This window comes from Ylistrum balloti, unplaced genomic scaffold (genome assembly GCF_031769215.1).
Source record: "Ylistrum balloti isolate Yb309-2 unplaced genomic scaffold, AGI_CSIRO_Ybal_v1 Utg369772, whole genome shotgun sequence".
NCBI classification, from domain to species: Eukaryota; Metazoa; Mollusca; class Bivalvia; order Pectinida; family Pectinidae; genus Ylistrum; species Ylistrum balloti.
Window position 1 is genome coordinate 1,110,708 of NW_026781965.1, and position 27,789 is coordinate 1,138,496.

General features: G+C 38.7%; 2 protein-coding genes across 2 annotated transcripts in view; one reads left to right on the forward strand and one right to left on the reverse strand.

Moving 5' to 3' along the window:
- The window catches only part of LOC132543904 (cell surface glycoprotein 1-like), a 34,535-nt gene extending 14,261 nt beyond the window's left edge, over window positions 1–20,274 (reverse strand). The window contains 3 exon segments of the mRNA XM_060207455.1: window positions 831–2,505; window positions 4,247–4,395; window positions 20,093–20,274. Coding sequence (XP_060063438.1) covers window positions 831–2,505; window positions 4,247–4,395; window positions 20,093–20,191 — 1,923 coding nt within the window. The 5' untranslated portion in view covers window positions 20,192–20,274.
- LOC132543903 (intraflagellar transport protein 56-like) overlaps window positions 1,460–27,789 on the forward strand; it is a 56,163-nt gene continuing 29,833 nt past the window's right edge. The window contains exon 1 of the mRNA XM_060207452.1: window positions 1,460–2,524. The gene's annotated coding sequence lies outside the window, so the exon portion shown is untranslated. The remainder of the gene's footprint in view (window positions 2,525–27,789) is intronic.

The following is a 27,789-nucleotide window of genomic DNA, read 5'->3' on the forward strand; positions in this document are numbered from 1 at the left end:
AGCATTTAATATATACTTTGTTAATCATTGTGATTCATATGGAAAACTGATTATGTTTTAAAGATCTGAGAAAGAACAAATGAGCAAACCATCTCCTATACCAGTCTCTCGGCTAATTATTCGCTCTGGTGCGACTGACTGTATATTATTATGGTAGCCATGGCAACAGTCTATCTTGTCTGCACCAGACAGATGCATTGTACATACCTTACCTGCTACACTCCAAGAATACCTCGGCCTATTTCTAATGCTTACACGTGCCTGTTACTGTAAGGTTTTATCGTGTTTAGCTTCATAAATACGGTATGCCTTGTCATGAATAGTATAGTTACATAGATATCTATAAATAACACTATATATTAATTCATGAATTCTACTTTTTGTTATTTTGTGTCCTGCACTTCATTAATGCGATTTTTTAAATCAGGAATCATCTTTTAGTATATTTACATATATCGGTATATCACTTAATGATTTGACATATTTAATTTTTATAATTTTCTGTTTCAGAAGTTTAGACCCTGCATGATTTCATTAATACGGTGTACATTAAATCACCTATGATAAAACTACCGACATATTAGTCTATAACCTCAATCATTGCATGCTGATCATGTTTGACAGAACATTCAAATAAAATCGTGTTTAGCACAGAATCAGTGTTCGAATCGATGTGATTGATCAAATACTGTCACTCGAATGGATGTAATCAAGGATTTATATTTAACAAAGCATGCGATGATTTTGAATATTAACTATGAATTTTAAAATGGCAACAATGAATAAAATAAAAAAGATGAGACAAAAAATAAAACTATGTATTTCCTCACCTTGTAAGCTGGTCTTTTGGTTGGAACATATCCTGCCGAGGGGAAAGGTGGAGCTGGTGGTGGTGGTGGAGGGGGTGGGGGTGGAGGCGGGCCCACAGGAGGGGGTGGAGGTGGTGGAACTCCAGGAGGTGAAGGACCCATTTGGTCTCCATATAACTGTCTTGGTTGATATGGGGTTTCCTCCCATGGTTGTGGTGATCTTACGCCGTACATATCCGAATGAGGTTGTCTAGAGGGCTCTGACGAGTTATTTAGTGTTGGAGATTTGTAACTCCTCGCTGAATCCGAAATATCTGCCGACACTCCTCTATCTACATTATGCTTTGTAACAGGTTTAGTGCTGTTAATAAAATCGTTATAGTAATTTGGGAATTTCTCAAAAGGTGACAAAATATCCTCAATGCTGTTGATGCCCGTGCCACTTGATTTCACTGAAGATGGTGACGTAGGCTCTCCATAAGATGTCGAACCGGAAGTTCCGGTTTGTTCATTTGTCACATGGTTGTTTGTTGGCGGTGAAGTAGATGACAATGTGGCGGAGAATACTGGCGATTTTGGAAACGACCCTGATGATGTTTGTCTCTGAACTGGCACTGGTGAGCTGACAGCTTCTCGGTCACTACCAAATGACCCCTGTCTCTGGAAACCTCTCGGAGTCGAATTATCAATAGATATTCCAGCACTCTGGGATACCTGCCTCCGAGGGGGTCCAGTGGAACATCTATCCAAGAGCGGGCTCTGTGGCGTTGAACTGTAAGATGGTTGTCTTTGATATTCTGATGATTGTTGCCTATGGTAACCAGCACTTTGTGCTACCTCCGCCGGTTGTTGTTTGTAAGAGGGGTAATCCTGCCCGGCTGATTGCTCGTAAGTATTATGTCTGGCAGCTTCTCTTGATGGTTGTCTTTGAAAAGGTGAATAGGAAGTAGAATTGCCGTATGACCTATTTGGAGGAGTGGGAGTATCATCACTTTGCGTATACCTTGCTGATGATTCATATGGAGGGGAGTACATGTTCCCGTTTTGATTATAAGCACTTTCCTTGTTGGATGACCCTGATGAATGCTGTCGTTGGTAGGCAGGCGAACTTGACGAAACTCCCCTTCTGTCTTCAATGCTACTTTCATACGATGGAGGTGCTATCCCCGGCCCTGGCCCGTAACTAAAAGATGCCGGAGATGGTTTGTATGAAGACGATGATGAGTTGCCTGGCTGGGTGCCAGAAGACAGGGGGGAATCAAACGTGTTGGGACTCGGTCCGTATGACGATGTCTGATACCCGCTACTGTCACTTCCACTCCTATTGTGTGATGTGGGTATGTTACCTCCACTTGGTCGGTATGGTGTGGGCTTTGGCATAGTATAGCTCCCTACACCGTACGGAGCGCTGTTTTTGCGCCCATACTGATGGGGATCGTACTGATGGTCCCTTGGTGTGCTTTGCATTCCATGACCACTGACACCTGAAATACTTGCATGCCTGGGAAGAGAGGTAAAGTACCTAGCGTTGTCAAAGGATTCGTCGTCCGTGAGGAAATTTCGGTAATTTGAAAAACCTTCAGAGGCAGGTGAGAAACTTCGGAAGGAGGTGGGACTAGTAGGGGCTGTAAAACTCACTGCTGTTTTAGACATGTGTGTAGGACTTACCGGCGCGCTGGCAGCCACAGTTCTACACCTGTAAAATAAAACGACAGGTAAGATTTTATATTGCATAGGACATCACAGAGCACACCTTATTTCATCTGAACAATAAACAAATATATATCACTACTTTACAATGAATGTCTGTATATAATTATTCGTGTAGATTGTTATATATACATTTATTGTTTTTCATTTTGTTGTTATTTATCAAACCATGATTCTTTCATCCTTCTGTCTAAAATATCATTATGATGTCCTGATTGTTTTCTTTGTTACTTTGTGATACCCGTTCAATAGTTTGATCTAATTTCAGCTGTAACATAGGGCATTGAAGCCTTGCCCCCCAACCGTTTAATAGATACATACAAAAATGTGGGAGTTCTGGTACGAATGCCTACAAATGATAAACAGATGGTTTGGATCTGCATAGAGTGCCACTGGTATCTGTTTGTGATGTATATGATAAAACCATGTGTACAGCCATACCTACATACTAGCCTTACCCTTACAATGGTAATCACACAGCTGTTAATACTAGAGTGTTGTAATACTGCAGAACATCACTTATTCGTGAGTTTATCATTTTCCATATGATTATCTAGAATAATTAGGTGAATCGTCCAGGTGTTTTGATTAAAACCGTTGTGATTCCCTCCGAAAACATTGTTCATGATAGCATTGCAAGTATCGTCCGAACAGCATAGAAAGTATGACAATTTGACTATATTTCCAATTTTTGTATACACATACTAGGCTTTTTTCAGAATCTATGCAATACCGATATTTATCAAATTTTCCTCTTTTGCATTCTACGTTTCACTATTCAAAAATGTAAGCATCCCTGACGATTTCTAGAATGACGAAACAGCTGTGTGATGCAGTTTGATTCATCATTGTTTTATCCCAGTGATTTTAACTTGTATTGGACGGTGCTATTCATTTATGTGTGTTTTATTCAAGCATAACCTAACACGGCAATTTATACACCGATTTATTTAAACATCGAGGTTTAAACCTTAAACATGTCTACACTAACAGAATTAACACGTTTAATCATGTATGTATACATAAGATGGATATAAAATGCCATGATAACCCAGTTTGAGAAAATGAAGTAATCGTGTGAATGATATGTAAACTATCCCTACGGGAGGTGTAAGGTGTGAGGATACAAAGTAATCAACAAAGGAAATGGGGAAATCATTTAAATGAAAATCTTGTTAACGTAAACTGTAATTACATCAACACATAATATACGAATACGATCGACAACATGGAAGAAATAAAGATCAAAAGGGAAAAAAGTCAATGACGTGAAGGTATGAACGTGAATTAAAATAATTAAAAAGGGGTAACCTCAAAAAATTCATTAAAAATCATTAAAAATGAAATCTTAATTAATACCAGTGAGGCCACACATTAAAAATCATTAAAAATGAAATAATTAATACCCCTCAGGCCACACATTAAAAAGACCCGATGCTTATATGATCAATTGTCTAAGGATTGTACAAAAGACAACTAAATGAGTAGCAAATTTCAATACAAATTTAGAATAAGTGATAACAATGGCTTGAATTGTTGACAACGAGGAGGCGACTGAAGACAGTCTAAACTGGTCGAAACAATTGTACATCCGGTAAGGAGTTGCACCAACCCCAAACATCAATGAATTTCATATTTGATACTGAATTAACATAAAGAACGTAAATAAATGAATACTTACTACTCACTCTTCATCAGAGAAGTAAAATCATATCGGATTCACTTACTTTTTTATAGTTAGTTGCAGAAGGTTGCCGGCGTTCAGAAGTATGGTCTGTCCCTCTGAATGGGTTACATTCGTAACATCACGGTTGTTAATCTTGAGAATGACGTCACCAATACTCAAACTGTGACAGGACACACTTCCGGGATTTACCTGAATTAAAATAAAATATTGAAAGTATATATAATATTTTTTTTCTTGTTGAAGGCTTTTCAACTTCGTACAAAATAAACAAATCCTGGTGAACTACGATCTATGAAATCACTGGCTAACAGATCGGTTTGATACATGACACGACAGAAATCAGGCTTAAAGGTACCATTGAAACCAACTCCAATGATATACACCTTGTCTGAAATGAATGGAATTGCACATGAATTTGAATGCCGTGATTCTCTTTCAAAAATATTTCAAATATTCTTGTTTAGGCTGTAGTTGTGATATTAATATTCAAGTAGAAAATGCACAAACTTTAGTTGACACATAAAAGTTTTGAAATTATGTGTGAAATGTCTTTAATTATAAGCTCACCTAATCAAGGCTCTGATAGTTTTACTGTGTCGTCTTCTCGGCTAACAATAGCTTAATGATTGAAACTTTAGTTAAACTGTCCAATTTTATTATTAAATTACTGTTTAACGAGGGATTAAATGACATCACAAGTGCTTATTGTTATGAGAACAATACATAAATTCTTTTTACCACCCGCTAGTAAATTCAGCGTTCATTCATAACGCGGAGGCTTGTAGAATGAGTCAGTGCGTCACAATATGACAGTGTCAGCGTACCGAATATAAGTCTATGCTTTATCCTCTGTAAAGTTAACAAAGCAGAGTAACTATGTCATACACTTCTGAAAAGTACTACACGCTAATATAGGAAGCTGTGTTTATTGTGTGGTGGCAATCTAAGTGTCTTAAAACTGGTCAACCTCGGATACTGAAGGACATGAAAGACTGAAAGATGTAAAATATCAAACGCTTAGCTAGTGTGTAGGAGAATTTCATTCATTTAATACACATCAAAAGACCAATTAGTCATGCTGTTTGCAGATTATTGAAACTATCACGCAGTCTTGTAAAAACCACGTAGTAGTATTTCTGTGAAGTATAATCCTATTTCTATATGCGGTTTCTGACACACATTTTCTCTGAACACAACAATTATAACTTTTCACTCAGAATATGAAGGTGAACATATATTATATTATTGATTTCTAAATATTCCTCATTAAAAAAACAAAACCTCTACCGAAATACAACTCATTGATAATTTTTTTACATTTCCCTCAAGTATTTGGATAATTTCCCAATTTAAGAATGCCAGTCAACCACTTGTATAGATATAACTATATGTTATAAACACCCTACAATATCGTACATTATGAACAACACGTAAACACGAACAGATAGGATTGCCACCATAACACTCTTTATTCTTAGCATTCTTAATGTGATATTAAAAAGATGTAACTCATTGACAACTAACTTCAGTGGTGTGATTCATGAGTACTACTGTTACTTATTAAATGGTTCTATACTAAAGTATGCATTATATTGATAAAAAAAACCCTTATCATTCATTTGTGTCAAACAAGTAAAGAAAACTAGTTGCGTCAGTCAGTGGTTTTATTGGAGAAATTGTATAACCTAACTCTCCGAATTCCTCAATCACACGAGATGCTGGCATTGTTAAGACGGTTGAAGTATTTCCGGTATGTGATGAATCAACACTCAGGTATGTAAAACGGCTGCTGAAGCAGGGCTTCCCACCTACACTTACTGGTGACGTCACAGGCATTGAGGGGAATTCCTCCGCTATAGACTCATCGAAACAAAGTACAAGGTCATTGACCCCCTAGATCTCAACATTGTAGCTTCTGTTTACTATTGTTCACCTCTGACCTCTGTTTGCACTTAGTGTATTATTAGTATATCTGCTTATGTATGCTCGTGCGAATATCATTAGCACTTAAGATATGACATAATCACATGGAGAGGTGTACCCATTAGTATCGTTTACATGATACATGTGTAGATAATACATTTCTGATGAATTTTTTCTAACATGTTTGATCCCAGTAAGGGGTCTAACTTTGTACTGCTTTGACATAATGTGATCAATACTATCAATCGCTGTATAAGTATTATATCTATGCCTGACTGATTTCGTTGAGTGGTTATCGGTGTGATTTCAACCGATAATTTAATTGTCATGTTATTGTAATGAGACAATGAAATAGCATTGTTTTGTGTTTACTTCCATAATCCATTGTTTCACCGATAACTAACTTTTTTTACAGAAGCCGTGATCTTTTCAGATTTTCAGCTGATATTTGTTATTATTTCTACTGCTGAACGTTCTACGTCTATCCCTGGACGCTGGATAAAATCTGCTTTCCTCTACTTCAGGATAACAGGTATCAACTTGATTCTTATAGACGAAACTGATCGTTCAAAATAGAATTTCTTCACAGACCACTAATCAAACACAGCTTTATTCCAAATGGTTTTCCACAATTTCAAACCATAAACACTTTTAGATGTAGTGATACGGTTATATTTCATTTTTCTTATCTTTGAAAAAGGCAAAATCATATTCTGTTCTGAACAGCCAGACTATGTTAGTGTCAAATACTTCTCCTAACACTCATAGTGTTGTTTTACGAAGAACAAACATCCCCCATGAGGATGAAAACTGATTCTTTACTATTTACAAAATCATAATTTGTCCGGTATGCGATAATCATCTCCCTGTACACAAGATCAGCTTAAAGCATATCATGCTTGGACATTGTATTTAAGAAAAATGTCGGAACTTTATAAAGAGCAGCCTGAACTAAACTCCCCCTTCAGTCAATATTCATCGTAATTGTGTTCTATTTAATGGACATGTCTAGTATGCCTCTCGAAAGAGCATGGCGACCTGGAGTCAATATACAGACTGGTAATCATACAGTCTAATATATAGCCAGGACTGGAGTACAAGTCTTCTGACAAACAAATGCTGATTCAGAATGACGTACTTTCCAGCCATATAATGTCGGTATGAAAATCCAATATCCAATATGTAGAGTTTCTTTTAGAAAATGGAAGTGTGGAAGTGGGGAGGGGTATGGCCGGAGGGAGGGGGGTGCAAGGGTGAGAAATGAGTGTATGCCATCATGATGGGGTTTACTTCACCTGGTGTTAATCTGATCGCTTTTCATTAAGACAAAAGTACATAGGGATTCAATATGGCGATAGTTCTCATCCACATTGGATCTCGCTTTTAGTAAGATTATCTCCCTTGGTGAGCAAATTTGAAACATTTCTACCAATTGGGTTATCAGATCTGAGACGAATTGCCTAATTATCAGATTATCCAACCAGAAGTTGTCATGTTATAGAGACCAGACACTAATGGTCCAGTTATCTATATATCTTACCAGAAGTTGTCATGTTACAGAGACCAGACACTAATGGCCCAGTTATCTATATATCTTACCAGAAACAGTCAGGTTATAGAGACCAGACACTAATGGTCCAGTTATCTATATATCTTACCAGAAACAGTCAGGTTATAGAGACCAGACACTAATGGCCCATTTATCTATATATCTTACCAGAAACAGTCAGGTTATAGAGACCAGACACTAATGGTCCAGTTATCTATATATCTTACCAGAAACAGTCAGGTTATAGAGACCAGACACTAATGGCCCAGTTATCTATATATCTTACCAGAAACAGTCAGGTTATAGAGACCAGACACTAATGATCCAGTTATCTATATATCTTACCAGAAACAGTCAGGTTATCAGACCAGACACTAATGGTCCAGTTATCTAAATATATATTATAACTTGAAACAGTCAGGTTATAAGACCAGACACTAATGGTCCAGTTCTCTAAATATCTTACTAGAAACAGTCAGGTTATAAGACCAGACACTAATGGTCCAGTTATCTAAAGATCTTACCAGAAACAGTCAGGTTATAAGACCAGACACTAATGGCCCAGTTCTCTAAATATCTAACCAGAAACAGTCAGGTTATAAGACCAGACACTAATGGTCCAGTTATCTAAATATCTAACCAGAAACAGTCAGGTTATAAGACCAGACACTAATGGTCCAGTTATCTAAATATCTAACCAGAAACAGTCAGGTTATAAGACCAGACACTAATGGCCCAGTTCTCTAAATATCTTACTAGAAACAGTCAGGTTATCAGACCAGACACTAATGGTCCAGTTATCTAAATATCTTACCAGAAACAGTCAGGTTATAAGACCAGACACTAATGGTCCAGTTATCTAAATATCTTACCAGAAACAGTCAGGTTATAAGACCAGACACTAATGGTCCAGTTATCTAAATATCTTACCAGAAACAGTCAGGTTATCAGACCAGACACTAATGGCCCAGTTCTCTAAATATCTTACTAGAAACAGTCAGGTTATCAGACCAGACACTAATGGTCCAGTTATCTAAATATATATTATATACTTGAAACAGTCAGGTTATAACAGACACTACCAGAAACATGGTCCAGTTCTCTAAATATCTTACTAGAAACAGTCAGGTTATAAGACCAGACACTAATGGTCCAGTTATCTAAAGATCTTACCAGAAACAGTCAGGTTATAAGACCAGACACTAATGGCCCAGTTCTCTAAATATCTAACCAGAAACAGTCAGGTTATAAGACCAGACACTAATGGTCCATTTATCTAAATATCTAACCAGAAACAGTCAGGTTATAGAGACCAGACACTAATGGTCCAGTTATCTAAATATCTTACTAGAAACAGTCAGGTTATAAGACCAGACACTAATGGCCCAGTTCTCTAAATATCTTACCAGAAACAGTCAGGTTATAAGACCAGACACTAATGGTCCAGTTATCTAAATATCTTACCAGAAACAGTCAGGTTATAAGACCAGACACTAATGGTCCAATTATCTAAATATCTTACCAGAAACAGTCAGGTTATAAGACCAGACACTAATGGCCCAGTTCTCTAAATATCTTACTAGAAACAGTCAGGTTATCAGACCAGACACTAATGGTCCAGTTATCTAAATATATATTATAACTTGAAACAGTCAGGTTATAAGACCAGACACTAATGGTCCAGTTCTCTAAATATCTTACCAGAAACAGTCAGGTTATAAGACCAGACACTAATGGTCCAGTTATCTAAATATCTTACCAGAAACAGTCAGGTTATAAGACCAGACACTAATGGCCCAGTTCTCTAAATATCTAACCAGAAACAGTCAGGTTATAAGACCAGACACTAATGGTCCAGTTATCTAAATATCTAACCAGAAACAGTCAGGTTATAGAGACCAGACACTAATGGTCCAGTTATCTAAATATCTAACCAGAAACAGTCAGGTTATAGAGACCAGACACTAATGGTCCAGTTCTCTAAATATCTTACTAGAAACAGTCAGGTTATAAGACCAGACACTAATGGTCCAGTTATCTAAATATCTAACCAGAAACAGTCAGGTTATAAGACCAGACACTAATGGTCCAGTTATCTAAATATCTAACCAGAAACAGTCAGGTTATAAGACCAGACACTAATGGCCCAGTTCTCTAAATATCTTACTAGAAACAGTCAGGTTATCAGACCAGACACTAATGGTCCAGTTATCTATATATCTTACCAGAAACAGTCAGGTTATAGAGACCAGACACTAATGGTCCAGTTATCTAAATATATATTATAACTTGAAACAGTCAGGTTATAAGACCAGACACTAATGGTCCAGTTATCTAAAGATCTTACCAGAAACAGTCAGGTTATAAGACCAGACACTAATGGCCCAGTTCTCTAAATATCTAACCAGAAACAGTCAGGTTATAAGACCAGACACTAATGGTCCAGTTATCTAAATATCTAACCAGAAACAGTCAGGTTATAGAGACCAGACACTAATGGTCCAGTTCTCTAAATATCTTACTAGAAACAGGCAGGTTATAAGACCAGACACTAATGGTCCAGTTCTCTAAATATCTTACCAGAAACAGGCAGGTTATAAGACAAGACACTAATGGTCTATGAATACAATTATCTCATTAGAAAATACTGCAGTAACCACAAATGCAGCCACTTATATGTCTGGTAACAACATAATCAAAATCACACAACATAATCTAGTGATCACACAATCCAGGGACTGATAGTCCAGTGATCACACAATCCAGGGACTGATAGTCCAGTGATCACACAATCCAGGGACTTATAGTCTAGTGATCATACAATCCAGGGACATAGTCCAGTGATCACACAATCCAGGGACTGATAGTCCAGTGATCACACAATCCAGGGACTGATAGTCCAGTGATCATACAATCCAGGGACTGATAGTCCAGTGATCACACAATCCAGGGACTGATAGTCTAGTGATCACACAATCCAGGGAATGATAGTCCAGTGATCACACAATCCAGGGACTGATATTCCAGTGATCACACAATCCAGGGACTGATAGTCCAGTGATCACACAATCCAGGGACTAATAGTCCAGTGATCATACAATCCAGGGACTAATAGTCCAGTGATCACACAATCCAGAACAATCCAGGGACTGATAGTCCAGTGATCACACAATCCAGGGACTTATAGTCCAGTGATCATACAATCCAGGGGCTGATATTCCAGTGATCACACAATCCAGGGACTGATAGTCCAGTGATCACACAATCCAGGGACTAATAGTCCAGTGATCACACAATCCAGGAACTGATAGTCCAGTGAACATACAATCCAGGGACTAATAGTCCAGTGATCACATAATCCAGGGACTGATAGTCTAGTGATCATACAATCCAGGGACTAATAGTCCAGTGATCACATAATCCAGGGACTGATAGTCCAGTGATCACACAATCCAGGGGCTTATACATATTCCTGTCACTTATAATCCGATCACCACATATTCCTGCCACTTATAATCCGATCACCACATATTCATGCCACTTAGAGTCCGGTCACCATAAATTCCAGCCACTTATAGTCCGGTCACCACATATTCTAGTCACTTCTAGTTCGGTAAACTTGTATGGAATGAAGCTCATGAAACGAATCTAAACGTCTTTTTTTCTGTTTCGAAATATTTTCAAAATATACCGTGTTTTCTGTTTATTATTATGCTTCAGTTACATATAAAAACAAAGTATAATACCACATGATCATTAAAAAACAACAGTAGGTCATTAACATCCAACCATGCTTAAGTTTTTACATCATTTATAATTAGGATTCTCAAAGAAGATGAAACCAGCGCAACATGTTCAATTTAGGCGAGCAAAATCACATTGAACTTCGACTCCTACGATCTATAGTGATAAAGTAATCTGAGAAATGCTATCTCAGGCTGAGAACGTTTAAACCCGACTCAATTTTCACGTGCTGTACGTGTTTTCGATATTTATGAGTTTATATCTCATAAATCTCACACAACAATAACTATTCCTTGCGTAATGTAGCATTCAAATTCGACTTGACTCTGATGGTTAAGTGATAAATACAACTGATGTATACTAAACACGAATAAACGTCGTTAACAACATCAAATAACGTTAAAGCAGTGTATATTTCCCTTGTCTACAGACATATTACGATAATAATACGATTTGAACCGGAAAAGTAACTAAAAAAAGATTGCTTCAACAATATTCATTACCACACGGCGATACCAACTTAACGATGGTTGCTATTGGGTACCTGGCTTAGACTATGGTAGGACAGATAGTGGGGGACAGCGCTGGTGTTTTTGTAGCTTCATTAATATTTTGATAATCCTGTTAACCTACACCAATATATCTAGCACTAGAGTTTTCCATAATTGGATAATCTGTAATGGCAGATTCAGTGTGATATGATATGAACGGATGCAAGTGAAAGAACGTTCAAAGTGGATCCACCCAATGTTTAATATCTGTAGACATAAACAAATTAACTGCCGGCTCTTAAAGTCGTCTTTAAAAATCATCCGTATGTATTTCTAACGAATTGTTAAACTGTTCCTGTTGTTATTAGCTAGCTCGCTGTGGATTGACTGTGGCATCTATAGGGCTAGTAACAGAAAGAAATTTGCTTTTACCAGCATATAATATCTAAAATTATTTCAAAAGCGAAACCGACTATGCTACAAGGACATAACCAATTTTTATTAGTACATCTTTACACAACACATAACTTGGAAATGCCTTCCATCAACTACTTAAAAAGCTTTAGTAAACGATTTCTCTTCAAAGGATGTGAAGGATAGCGGGATACACACTATACTAGTCGGTCCTATGGCTTATCATGCAACATATAGTTTAAAGATAAGGCAAAAGTTTAGAGAAAGTTTGATACCTAATTATCGGCGCGATTCTATCTCAAAATGCTGCTGTCTTTTAATGTGGTTTTATCGTGTTTGCCTTCCGAATAACCTTTCATAAAGAGATGGTTGACTGTTGTGTAGCTGTCGATCTCCTGTGTTTACGGGAATCTCCACTTCCCTATGATGCAGACTTATCTAACGCGCTGACGCACGTGTTGCCGACTCTCTGAAATTTTCTTCATAAGACAACAAAATCTAGTAGACATATTATTCAACAGATAGGAAAACTTCCAAATCTTTGAGAGAAAAAAAAATTAAATAAAATGGATATGTATCGTAAGCATTTTCCTCCGAAGAGCTACTGCTTTCGTTAAAAACTATTCAGTGTCCGCCATCATTCAGAGACTAACGGAGAACGCAGATAGATATAATTCGCTATCAGATTTCTTGGCTTATCTCGAGAGGTGCTTTACTGTAGGCTCTGGGGTTGTGTAAAGATTGTTTGGGTGGTTCTCCGGTATCAACCTATCTATCGTCCATCTTCGAGATGGATCCATGCTCCAATTTCAGCACACGTGGTTGGCGGCATCGTTGCAGTGTACTTAACTCCCAAAGATTAATTCAAAGTAGTCAGTATAACAGGTTTCTTTGAAAACAATCGACAAAGGGGAGTTTAAGTTAGTGCTACATTCTGTAGGTGTTTACAAGTCCGAATTAATACATGCCATTAAATATATATTCGTGTAAAATCACCATCGAAACGAGGATCTTAATCCGGTTCGTTTGAAATCTTCCATGATGAAACAGCCAAGTATTTACGTCCAAAATTTACGTTTCCTTTTGAAATAGTTTCATGAAAAAATTGAAATATGCAAAAGTTTACTCACTATTTCTTGTCTTTTTGATTTCATGTCCAGTACAATTGACATAATATGAAGAACCTTTGTAGCAGATTTTAGACTTTGAGTTTTGAGATCAAAGACAATCACTAACGTATCGAATCGTTCTATCGACATCCTACACACTGTGAACTTTTGTTAAATGTAGCCGGCATGCTCACTGTTTTTGTAAACCTAACCTTTCTTTCTGTTTTAGTCTCCAATCTTGAAGAGTAAAACTACGATTGTGACGTCATTAATATTTAAATTTGAACATGAATGCAATTTTCACATTTTTGCGAACAACTTTGTGTGAGGAATATCCTGGTGTATGGCCAATGTAATGATAAAGAAACCCAGCTATGACAAGATAACCATAACGTCTGTTTTATACTTGTCAAGAAGTATGGAACCGTCTGTTTAGTCACAAGGAAATAGACAAGACATATGGAATCGCCAGCTTTGTGACAAGGAAGCCGTGGCAGGAAGTATGGAACCGTCTGCTTAGTTACAAGGAAATAATCAAGACATGTGGAACCGCCAGCTTTGTGACAAGGAGGCCCTGATAAGACATATGGAATCGTCTGTTTTGTGACAAGGAGGCCCTGATAAGACATATGGAATCGTCTGTTTTGTGACAAGGAAATCATGACGGGACATGCAAAATCGCTTATTTTGTGAAATACCGACAGAACAAATGGAATCGTCTGATTCGTGACAAGGAAATACAGACAGGACATGGAATCGTCTGATTCGTGACAAGGAAATACAGACAGGACATGGAATCGTCTGTTTTGTGACAATGAAGCCCTGACAAGAAGTATGGAACCGTCTACTTAGTCATCATGGGACATGAAATGGCCAGTTTCGTAGAAATTCAGCGTCCCTTCATATTTAATGTGTTTGTTGTACAATTGGTAAGCATTATCACTATGAGGTTTGGAACATTAATGATGTGATATGACCAGTTTGAATGTTTAATCGAGATTTGTCTGTAATTTAGTGGAGAAATATAGACATATCTATAAGTGTAAATGTATTGTATACTCGAGAGCCAAGTATCTACATCCGTATAGTAACATATCTATATAAATGTAACGTGTACGTGGAATACGATGTCATTTATCGTTTCGTTTGACTTCTATCGTTTTAACCGTTTTTCAGTTAGTGTGTCGTTTTTAGTTGTTGTTTTTTTCTGTAACTGTGTGTCGTTTTTAGTTCATTTTTTCTGTGTGTCGTTTCTAGATATTTTAGGAATATCCATTTCGTAAATAACAAGAAATATGTTAGAAATCATGGAGACTTATTTATAATTATTACAAACACAAATGTATAAATAACTGACCACTTAACACTAACAGTATTTATTTTATAGAAAAGATATGGATGTTAGCACTATATCAATAAATGGACCACTAAAATTGTTACCTTATACTAAAGGGTATGTTGTAAAATGTTCGTTCTTTTGGGCTTCATCATAATACAGATATGTTTAACGAAACGAGATAGAACAGATACAACACTTGCTGTGCTGGTAGATCTACAAGTGAAGCCTTTATAAACACTACGTGAGGAGTCTGTACTATTCTTGTTTCCATTGACCTACCGGAAGTAGGGTCTGCAGTCTATAACACAGACTGCTCAGTCACATCTGCTGGAATCCAATAAATAAAACATATTCACATGGCACAGATCTGGCCAATCCAATTTAACGTTTTATTTGAGCTTAAGTACTGACGAAATAACTACCATTTACACCACTATCGCTATAATTATCTACATCTGGCGTTGTCTCCAGACTCTGTCAAGGTCAGCGGCGACCTAAATAATGCGCAACAACATAGCTGGGGACACTAATAAATAGAAATTTTGATTCTATTAAGCATTGCTTGTCACCATAGCAATGCTGGCGGAATAGTTGGGAAATATCCGAACAACAATTACTTCTTTTCAAGGAGCCTTTTTCTGAATGCAACGATAAAGGTCAAGGTCGCCAAGCCAATTCGTGTTAATTAAAAATCGCTCAGTGTCATAAAATATGAGCATCAAGTTAGATATCTGCCACCATTACATAACATGTGCAGTCGGTCGATAGGGAGAACGTATCTTATGTTGTTTCCGGTTGTACGGCTACAGGTCAATATGGCTGTCATATGGATTAGCGTTATCACCGGGGTACTTTACACGTGTTCCTGTCAATGTTTAGACAGATTAGTGCTACAGAATCACCTTGAAGCCGGTGACACGCTATGGAAACAGCGAGGTACACAACAACAGACGTACGTCCCGATATGTAATACGTCCTGGTCATATCAACTCTTGTAACTTATCTTTTACCCCATTTATATCACATCAACATCACGTATCTTTTTCATGTTATCGTTCTTCGGGGATATATCAAATAGAAGCATCAGGAAGCCGAGGTTACGGAAATCAATCCCGGATATATAAAAGACCGTTCCAGTCTTCAAATTAATATGGAGGGAAGGCTGAATATTGTTCGTGCAAGAAGAGGTGTGGGTCGGTAAATCTGAGTTAACAGTCCGATATCCAAAGAAAAGTAGTTTGCACTAAGAGATGATTTAAAGTATCTTTATATAGATTAATCGTGTTTAATCATTAGTAGCATTATTGAGTATGGATCCTGACTGCCAGAAGTGTGTGACTGGTGTTGCCTCCGCTTCACTCCCGGGTAGAACAGTAAAGCAGCGCGTTAATTATCCTTAATATTGTTTACACTTGTATATACACAGCCGGATACCATGTGGTGGGAGGTTCAGTTAATTGTTGTTATTGCAGTCTCAGATAAATCAATGCCACAAGGTCATTCAGGGCCACGTGGTAGAGTGGCTGAGCAGTACTGCAAGTGTATGGGGATTTCACATAAGTCGCCTCATACCATGATAGCCCCCTTATCCCTAAATGTTAGTGAACCATAAGACACTAACTCCGAGGCGTGTTATATGCTGAAGAAGTAACTTGTACTTACCATGTGCATTTTCAAAAAAAAAGTTTTCATTTCTTTAAGAGATTTTAAATAACGAATCAGATGAAAAAATATAAAGATAATGTCCTTTAATCATGACGTAATTCGGTAGGAATATGACGTGAAGATTAAGGAAAAGATGAGATTCACTATTTTCCCAACGTCTGTAGACACAAATGTGCGGAATATGGCGATATTTTTACCGTGATAACAGTTAGTAACAGTACAAAGAATTGATCCGAATAAAATGAAAAAAACTTAGGAATCAATTGCCCAAAATTAAATGAAAACGTTCTCATAAAACTATTTGTACGAGCTTGTGTTCAGATAAATACAAGAAAATTCAAACAGTATCGTATAATCTGTACAAACAGTGTAGGCCAGTGTTCAGAAGAAGGTGAGAATTATAAGCAGATATTTGTGTTTATGTTTGCATGACAGCACGCACGTGTATGAGTCAGTAAGTTCCATGAGAAATATCCCACCAGTCTTTACGCGAGTTACCTCCCCCTTAGTGATCGTACTGCTGATAACATTAGGTCATTGATGAAGATCTCGTGATCTATACCAGTAATGTTTAGAGCGATAACCCCCTTCCCCGATCATTCTTCTACCCCATCACACTAAATGACACTGACATATACAATTCCTTTCCCTCCTGCTCAGCCCACCCTACATTGACTACTACTCCGATGACCTTTTCCACCAACTCAAGAGCATAGACAACACCTCCTCCCAACCCTACCGCTTCTGGCCCGGTACACAGACAACACCTCCTCCCAACCCTACCGCGTCTAGCCCGGTACACAGAAAACACCTCCTCCCCATCCTACCGCGTCTAGCCCGGTACACAGACAACACCTCCTCCCCATCCTACCGCGCCTACCCCGGTACACAGACAACACCTCCTCCCAACCCTACCGCGTCTGGCCCGGTACACAGACAACACCTCCTCCCAACCCTACCGCGTCTAGCCCGGTACACAGAAAACACCTCCTCCCCATCCTACCGCGTCTAGCCCGGTACACAGACAACACCTCCTCCCCATCTTACCGCGCCTACCCCGGTACACAGACAACACCTCCTCCCCACCCTACCGCGCCTACCCTGGTACACCGACAACACCTCCTCCCCACCCTACCGCGCCTACCCTGGTACACAGAGAACTCCTCCAACCCACCCTACCACGCCTACCCCGGGGCACTGACAACTCCTTCTCACCACCCTACCACGCCTACTCCGGGACACAGACAACTTTTCCCCACCCTACCACGCCTACCCCGGGGCACTGACAACTCCTTCTCACCACCCTACCACGCCTACTCCGGGGCACAGACGACTTCTCTCCACCCAACCTCAACACAAACACCACCTCACCTATCCTAACAAAACAGAATTCTTTCATGCTGTATGTTATAGATAATTCAATTAGAAGTAAACTTTTTTTTCAATCGATACCAGTAAATTTACACAAAAATATGTTTGAATATACCTTTTTACCCTGAAGAAAAAAAAAAGATTTCTTTTAATACGGAAGTAATTAATTTGATCATTTGAAAGTTTTCTCATCGAAAGGTAAAACGTGCTTCCGAGTGATTTCAGCTACGTGAATAAATCAAAATGTGTTGAAACAAAATATGTTTTATTTTGTATGTACATTAGAAATAATTTACTTATTTACTTGGCTTCGTTATTAGATACATGTAAACAACGAAACTTGTTAAATTATGGCGCTAGTGCAGCCCCAACTAAATTCTGAAATTTCCGTCGATCAATTTAAGTTTTCATCAGTCGCCTACTAGTTTCAAAATTTAGGCCCTCTGCATCACTTACGAATCCTGAGGGAAGGAAACGGCGGTATGATAAAGATTGATAAATTATAATGTTCTACTGTATCTATTTCTAAATTTGTGTTGAAAGATGCTATATGTAAAAACTGTAAACCCGAAAACCCATTTAGAACAACTTGAGTGTGAGTCAATTTACAAGTTTACTTATCAGATAGCTTTCCTTATATGAATTATAAGTTTGAAAAGTAGTCACAAGAGATTAAAATATCAACGAATGTAGAAAACGAGCTGTTGTCAATATCGCTAGATGCTAATCAAATGCAGTCTTCATTTGATCAAAGCTCATCCGATGACGATGAATGCAATGCAGATAAACTCCAGACAAAGAAGAATATATAACAAAAACATACACATTTCCTACTTTTCAACATTTCTATATCGTCATAAATCCACGAAGCTGTCAGAGTAAAATGTTTGAAAAAAAATAAAATCAGTTTCAAAAGATACCACCCATGGTTTCTAGTGGCATATGGCCACAACAGGACTTCAAGCAGACACCATGGGCCAAGATAGTGCCCCATCTCGTGACGTAACTAACCTATATCTTGAGGAGTGAAGAGACTCCCCCGTCGATCCCCTCCCCAGGGGACATGTGTTGTACCTCTACCCCCTCCCAAAGGCTCGTTCTGAAACGTGCCAGTCGGTATTTATCTCCCGGCAAACTAAAAAGGGGCCCACTCAGGGGGCACTGGTTATAATTAATCAACATAATTAGATAAGTTAATTACATGGTAATTTAGTATGGTTTCTGACAGCCAACACAATTCCCAGCACTTACGCTCCATTGAGAGAACTCTTTTAATGGGGGTCATATCGTCCGTTCACAATCCTCTTTATACTATGTAACCTGACGGCGTTACTGTACTGAAACTTTCTCTGACCGTATGTTTATCATTGTCTCTGTGTCCAGGAAACGCTTAGGCGCGTGCCAGGAATGAGCCAATCACTTTGGTTTGATGGGTATATTAATTACTATTGCAATGTTTATATATATATATATACACCCATTCTGTAATATACTATATGAAACGCACAAACCGACTTGTGTACAGTACCAGCACATACTGTACTGATGATTTACACAAAGGGACGTGTATCTTTCTAAAAACACGGATCATCAAATACACACTAACGCCAACAATGCTTTACAATTACACCTCAAACAATGGAGAAGACAGACATGTTAGTTACACAAAGTCTGCAATATTCACCATCAGTCAACAACTATAAATATAATAGACTGGTTGATTTTTCAAATTTTTGTCATATTGTAACAAAATTCATCTTATTTTCATCGCATTTATAACATAGAAATATGAATTTCATGTCTTCTACAAATATTGCTTCAGAGTGAAAAGTTTAAGGTTCAGTTAGATATAGGTTTGAAAACTCCATTCATCTCAACAGCAATAATATGGTTCGTGATTAATTCTAACAGAAAACATTTATCTGTATTATCCATGAACTAAGCTTCCATCAGAGGTATTCATATTTTTTTTTATCAAACACCGATAATTTATTTCTGTCATTTTAGAATACAATAAGGAGAATACAAAACGAATGTTGATAAAAGAATCTGCTGCCTTTTTTAAATCAAGCACACAATACCTGGTATATAATGGTATAGTGCTACCCCTTACTAACATACAAACATTGCCCAGAGCCGTTTTAATGCGAGGAAAAGTTCCCCGTTAGTTCCTTAACAGCCCGATATACACGCACTTTGTCTTCAGAATTTACAGCTCAGCCGACCCGAACTTTACGCCATTAAAGTTTTGAAGAAGAGACGAGACAATATATTTACAAACCTTCTGCACCGAAAGGGGTTGTCCAAATTCCCGGCCCCCCGCGATCCTGAAGCCCCATGGTACATCCGGGCGGGGTCGCTGAAGCCATATAATCTCCATGTTGGCCTGGTCAGACCCGTGGGGTGAGACTTCGGACACTAGAAAAGTAGAGACACACCGGTAAAAGATCGGGAAACTACGCCAAAAGTTTGGGAGATGAATAGCAGTTGCTAAAGTTAGATAAGTTTGTTCCTATGGCAACAAGTGAACTGGCCTATCAGCTCCTTTCGATATATACTGTGGTGCAGATGTAGACAGCATCAGTGAGTCGAACTCATTTCTCTGTTATAAGTATATACAGTAATGCTAAACACTATCACACCTGGTGCAAAATACTTAAAGATAAGGTTGGGATGGGACTTTTAAAATCGGCATCCCACTTGCAGTTTTTAAAAGTACTTTAAAACCGTGAAAATTGAACAATCACAACCACATCTTAGAAGCGTGAGACGTGTTCATTGAACAATAATGGGGAGGGACGGTGATTAGAATTAAAGTTTTTAGATGACATATAGATGAAATGACTTTATTAAATGCCTTAATCCATTGTCTTCGTTTTCCTGCAAATGAAAGGTCATACAGTATGTTGGTTGTGTAGGAAGGTTTGTAGTCATAACGCCCGTTCAGGTCATTAATAACGGTGAACAGTAAACCTGTCCATACATTAAATAGTCATCGTAATATAAGTCCGTAGTTAAAGACGGGAAGTTATCATTTACCGGAACAACGACGGCTGATTTGCCGATCTATACCTTAAGGCCTATATCCAGAACGAAATGTCGTGAATCAAGATAACATCATCTACAGCTGAAAAAAAGGAATTGTTTCAATGGGAAACCTTCTACGGATATTTCTATAGGAAATGACTGTTGTTAAATCTTAAAACAGGAGATTTGTGATGAGATAATAAAGCTACACAATATTCACAAACCAACTATTTTCCCGCGCTGGATCACATAGAACAGGAAGTACTTCAACAGTACAAAGTGAATTTCTCTGGTAACCGATCGGTTAACGGATGTATCAAATCGAGTACACCTGTCTTAGGAAGAAATCGTTGCTGCTAGTGGTTCAGATGTCATAAGCTATATTAGTTAATTCATTTTCATTGAATACATTATAAACTATTTAACATACACCAAAGGCTAGTAGATAGTGCGTCCGACTATTTTACGTGACATCATGGGGCTAATGGATAGTGCGTCCGACTGTTCCATGTGACACTATGGGGTAATGGATAGTGCGTCCGACTGTTCTATGTGACACCATGGGGCTAATGGATAGCGCGTCCAACTATTCTACGTGACACCATGGGGCTAATAGATAGTGCGTCCGACTGTTCCATGTGGCACCATGGGGCTAATGGATAGTGCGTCCGACTTTTCCGTGTGACAACCATGGGGCTAATGGATAGTGCGTCCGACTGTTCCATGTGACACCATGAGGGTAATGGATAGTGCGTCCGACTGATTTACGCGAGACCATGGGGCTAATGGATAGTGCGTCCGACTGTTCCATGTGACACCATGGGGCTAATGAATAGTGCGTCCAACTGTTTTACGTGAGACCATGGGGCTAATGGATAGTGCGTCCGACTGTTTTACGTGAGACAATGGGGCTAATGGATAGTGCGTCCGACTGTTTTACGTGAGACCGTGGGGCTAATGAATAGTGCGTCCAACTGTTTTACGTGAGACAATGGGGCTAATGGATAGTGCGTCCAACTGTTTTACGTGACACCATGGGGCTAATGGATAGTGCGTCCCACTGTTTTACGTGAGAAAATGGGGCTAATGGACAGTGCGTCAAACTGTTTTACGTGAGACCATGGGGCTAATGGATAGTGCGTCCGACTGTATTACGTGAGACAATGGGGCTAATGAATAGTGCGTCCAACTGTTTTACGTGAGACAATGGGGCTAATGGATAGTGCGTCCGACTGTTTTACGTGACACCATGGGGCTAATGGATGGTGCGTCCTACTGTTTTACGTGAGAAAATGGGGCTAATGGACAGTGCGTCAAACTGTTTTACGTGAGACCGTGGGGCTAATGAATAGTGCGTCCAACTGTTTTACGTGAGACAATGGGGCTAATGGATAGTGCGTCCGACTGTTTTACGTGACACCATGGGGCTAATGGATAGTGCGTGCTACTGTTTTACGTGAGAAAATGGGGCTAATGGACAGTGCGTCAAACTGTTTTACGTGAGACAATGGGGCTAATGAATAGTGCGTCCGACTGTTTTACGTGACACCATGGGCCTAATAGACAGTGCGTCCGACTGTTTTACGTGAGACAATGGGCCTAATAGATAGTGCGTCCGACTGCTTTACGGGAGACCATGGGGCTAATAGATATTGCGTCCGACTATTCTACGTGAGACCATGGTGCTAATAGATAGTGCGTCCGACTGCTTTAAGTGAGACCATGGTGCTAATGGAGAGTGAGTCCGACTGTTTTACGTGATAGAGGGTCGCGCTGATATACAGATGACGTATGGACGAGTGAACAGTGCGTCCGGCCACTTTATTAATGATTTACTGATGACTCACAAACGTCCGACTAAGGGTGATTATTGTACACGTACACCTACTTTTTCATAATCGTCATCAGAAAATGGTTTCGCTAATTTTAGCGTAAGTTTGTTCCTATTGGACTACACCCTTTCGACAACACAAACGTATGATTTTCCGTTCTTCTTGTCTGTCAGTGAGGTACTTTCCCTCCTGGTGCCGAGAACGCACAGTTCTGTGGTTCTGTGTAGACGGTCATGATCACGCGAGATTAATGAAGTTTCAAGATGGGAATCTTCACCGGTAGGAGAGCAGGCCAAGACAAACCAGCCTGTGTTCACATCTCTCCACCTCAGCACCTCTCAACGCTATTTCCTACAGCACTGGAAACATGCATCTATATCTATATCAACTGATTAAAAAACGAGTTACTGGTGAATCATACTATCCAATTGGTACCAAACATGAAGTCGTACAGGGAAAGTGAAACATGTATAAAACTCACTGGAATCAGAAAAGTTATACAACTACAAGGCAGATTACAACTTGATGAAAACAAAGAAATCATTAAACAAAATGTACACTGAGTAACAAACACCAATGTAAAACCAATATTCTCAAAACCCTGTCTGATATTGTCCAATTTTGTCACCTGCCGGCAGACGTATTTCATCATCTGTAAACTATAGACAGCTATAGGTTATCGTTTGTAACTTTTGTCACTGTTATATTTTGTGGTCCGTACGACAAACTGTAATAATAGCCATATTTCTTCGCCTGCAGCTTTAGCAACAGCCATAGGTTATCGTCTGTAACTTACGCGACAGCCATAGGTTATCGTCTGTAACTTACGCGACAGCCATAGGTTATCGTCTGTAACTTACGCGACAGCCATAGGCTATCGTCTGTAACTTACGCGACAGCCATAGGCTATCGTCTGTAGCTTAAACGACAGTCATAGGTTATCGTCTGTAACTTACGCGACAGCCATAGGTTATCGTCTGTAACTTACGCGACAGCCATAGGCTATCGTCTGTAACTTACGCGACAGCCATAGGTTATCGTCTGTAGCATAAACGACAGCCATAGGTTATCGTCTGTAGCATAAACGACAGCCATAGGTTATCGTCTGTAACTTACACGACAGCCATAGGTTATCGTCTGTAGCATAAACGACAGCCATAGGTTATCGTCTGTAGCATAAACGACAGCCATAGGTTATCGTCTGTAGCATAAACGACAGCCATAGGTTATCGTCTGTAACTTAAGCGATTGCTTTTATGGATACCATTACAGCTTGCTGATACAGTGTATAAATCATGGCTATCACTTAAATTAACAGACAACAATATATGGCTATCATAAAAGTCACATACATGTACTATAAAATATTGCTGTCACTAGAGTTACAGGCCACAAAATATAGCTGTCAGAAGATAACCTATAGCCGTCGTTTAACCACTTTTTACTACGTCGTTTAACCGATAGTTTTACCACACTTCGTCCCTGAAAACAGTAGTGTAACCATACTTCCATTCTGTAAACTTTAGTGTAACCGTACATCCATTCTGTAAACTTTAGTGTAACCATACTTCCTCCCTGTAAACGTGAGTGTAACCATAATCAATCCCTGTAACCCTGAATGTAACCATACTCCCTCCCTGTTAACGTTCGTGAAGTCAAACTCCCTACCTGTAAACTATAGTGTAGCCAAACTCCCTCCCTGTAAACGTTAATGTAACCATACTCCCTCCCTGTAAACGTTAGTGTAACCAAACTCCCTCCCTGTAAACGTGAGTGTAACCATAATCAATCCCTGTAACCCTGAATGTAACCATACTCCCTCCCTGTTAACGTTCGTGAAGTCAAACTCCCTACCTGTAAACTTTAGTGTAGCCAAACTCCCTCCCTGTAAACGTTAATGTAACCATACTCCCTCCCTGTAAACGTTAATGTAACCAAACTCCCTCCCTGTAAACGTTAATGTAACCAAACTCCCTCCCTGTAAACGTTAATGTTACCAAACTCCCTCCTTCCCTCCTTGTAAACGTTAATATAACCATACTCCCTCCCTGTAAATGTTAATATAACCATACGCCCTCCCTGTAAACTTTAGTGTAACCAAACTCCCTCCCTGTAAACGTTAGTGTAACCAAACTCCCTACCGGTAAACTTAAGAGTAACCAAACCCCCTCCCTGAAAACGTTAGTGTAACCATACTCCCTCCCTGTAAACTTTAGTGTAACCAACCTCCCTCCCTGTAAACGTTAATGTAACCATACTCCCTCCCTGTAAACTTTAGTGTAACCAAACTTCCTCCCTGTAAACGTTAATGTAACCAAACTCCCTCCCTGTAAACGTTAATGTAACCATACTCCCTCCCTGTAAACTTTAGTGTAACCATACTCCCTCCCTGTAAACTTTAGTGTAACCAAACTCCCTCCCTGTAAACGTTAATGTAACCAAACTCCCTCCCTGTAAACGTTAATGTAACCATACTCCCTCCCTGTAAACTTTAGTGTAACCATACTCCCTCCCTGTAAACTTTAGTGTAACCATGTCGCTACCTACTTCCGTGTAATCATAATTAACTTTCTATTTTTAACATCTGCAGTAAAGTTTTAAGATAAATACTATATTTATAGATTTATTTAACCAGTGAATACACAACCCCAGATGTGTGAAAACGTACAAATTATATCTCTGATTGACGTATATTAGTATTGCGGAATTTCAAAGCCACCGTTCCAACAGTCACGTGAACAACTCCAGTGTGTCTAGACACGGTTTTAAACAGTTATTTTAAGTTCGCATCAGATTTTTTTTATTCAACAGCGTTTTACATAGAGATGTACATTGAGTATATATAGGGTATATGCAATTGTAGAGCAACCTAAATCATATGAGGAAATCGCGTTGACTACGTACAATGTGAAAATAACTTTGTAAAATCTGTCATTCATTTAAGGATAAATTGCTTTTCTGGTTTTTATGTTCCCTCGATAAGCCAGAACAAAGTACTGTTCTCAGATTGGCATTATATCTAGTTCTGTACTGAGTGACCATAATCTGTTTTTTTAAAACTATATTGATTAAAGAATGTGAAGCTGATATATCCACCAGGCCTGTTTATTTATTAACAGTCCATGGAACTGAGGAACATTGTTCAGTATGCAGTGTGATTTCTTTTCCAGGTGCATGTTTGTGTTTGTTTAGCTGTCGAATCACTATTGTAATCACAAATCTAATGATAAAATTTCAACTGATTTTTTCGTTTTGTTTTATTATCATTATTGCTTTATCGCTATTCAGATTGTGATACTAGACAACTAGGAGAACTGAAAGTTCTTCGTGGACTTTATCTGGCCGCACTTACTATATATAGTCTTTAATGATAGAACATATGACATCTCTAGAGTGTTTGAACTCGAGAATACAGAATTGTCTGGAATCTAGAGTGGTTTAACTCGAGATAGAAATGGTCTTAAGTATAGAGTATTATAACTCGAGATAGAAATGGTCTGAAGTCTAGGTGGTATAACTCGAGATAGAAATGTTATGAAGTCTAAAGTGGTATAACTCGAGATAGAAATGGTCTGAAGTCTAGAGTGTTATAACTCGAGATAGAACTGGTCTGAAGTCTAGGTGGTATAACTCGAGATAGAAATGGTCTAAAGTCTAGAATGGTATAGCTCGAGATAGAAATGGTCTGAAGTCTAGAGTGGTATAACTCGAGATAGAAATGGTCTGAAGTCTAGAGTGGTATAACTCGAGACAAAAATTATCAAAATTCTAGAGTGTTACTATAACTATTACTAAAGTAGATAGAAGCATAATTCGAGCAAGAAATGGCCTGGGATCTAGAGAGGTTCGACTCAATCTCAAGACAGACCTTGTCTAAAGTAAAGAGTGGTATAACTCGAGATATAGATGGCCTGGGATCTAAAGAGGTTCGACTCCATCGCAAGACAGACCTTGTCTGAAGTAAAGAGTGGTATAACTCGAGATAGAACTGGTCTGAAGTCTAGGTGGTATAACTCGAGATAGAAATGGTCTAAAGTCTATAATGGTATAGCTCGAGATAGAAATGGTCTGAAGTCTAGAGTGGTATAACTCGAGATAGAAATGGTCTGAAGTCTAGAGTGGTATAACTCAAGATAGAAATGGTCTTAAGTCTAGAGTGGTATAACTCGAGACAAAAATTGTCAAAATTCTAGAGTGTTACTATAACTATTACTAAAGTAGACAGAAGCATAATTCGAGCAAGAAATGGCCTGGGATCTAGAGAGGTTCGACTCAATCTCAAGACAGACCTTGTCTAAAGTAAAGAGTGGTATAACTCGAGATATAGATGGCCTGGGATCTAAAGAGGTTCGACTCCATCGCAAGACAGACCTTGTCTGAAGTAAAGAGTGGTATAACTCGAGATAGAACTGGTCTGAAGTCTAGGTGGTATAACTCGAGATAGAAATTATCTGGGTTCTAAAGGGGTTTAACTCGATCGCAAAAAAAGACCTGGTCTGAAGTCTAGAGTGGTATAACTCGAGACCGCATGATCACTTCTTAATTAGTCGATAGAAGTAGAACACGAGCCAGACATTCAGCCTGAAGGTCACGGTGTCATTTTACTTCTACTGGTATCTAGAAAGGAAATCTCTATAAATCAAAACTGAGAAATTGCTGGTAGACGAGTCAGACATTACCCTACACACCTGGCAGAGATAATCATAGGTTATCATATTGACACAATACATGTGGATACACAGATTTTAAGTGCCACCAATTGAGAATTAAATTTTGGTTTTGCCCTACAGGGAATGACAAATGACCCACCATTATAGATGAGTCGCCTGTAATCCATAGCCTACCAAAACCGTATCCATCCATTTAACGTATTTCTCAGTTTTCTTTGATATAGGTCGAGATGAGTGTAAAATGATCCACGTTATAAGTCCTATCAAATCAGTATGATGAAGAGTATTTAATCTGATAAGACGAGTTTATCACAGAACTTACCTGTGTATCACACCTGCATGTAACACCTGTTACCTGCTCGTCTATCAGCTCGCGCCCCGTGTATTGACGCGCACCTCTAGCATACGAAATAACACGTGTCCTTTTACGGAAAATAACATCGAATCTA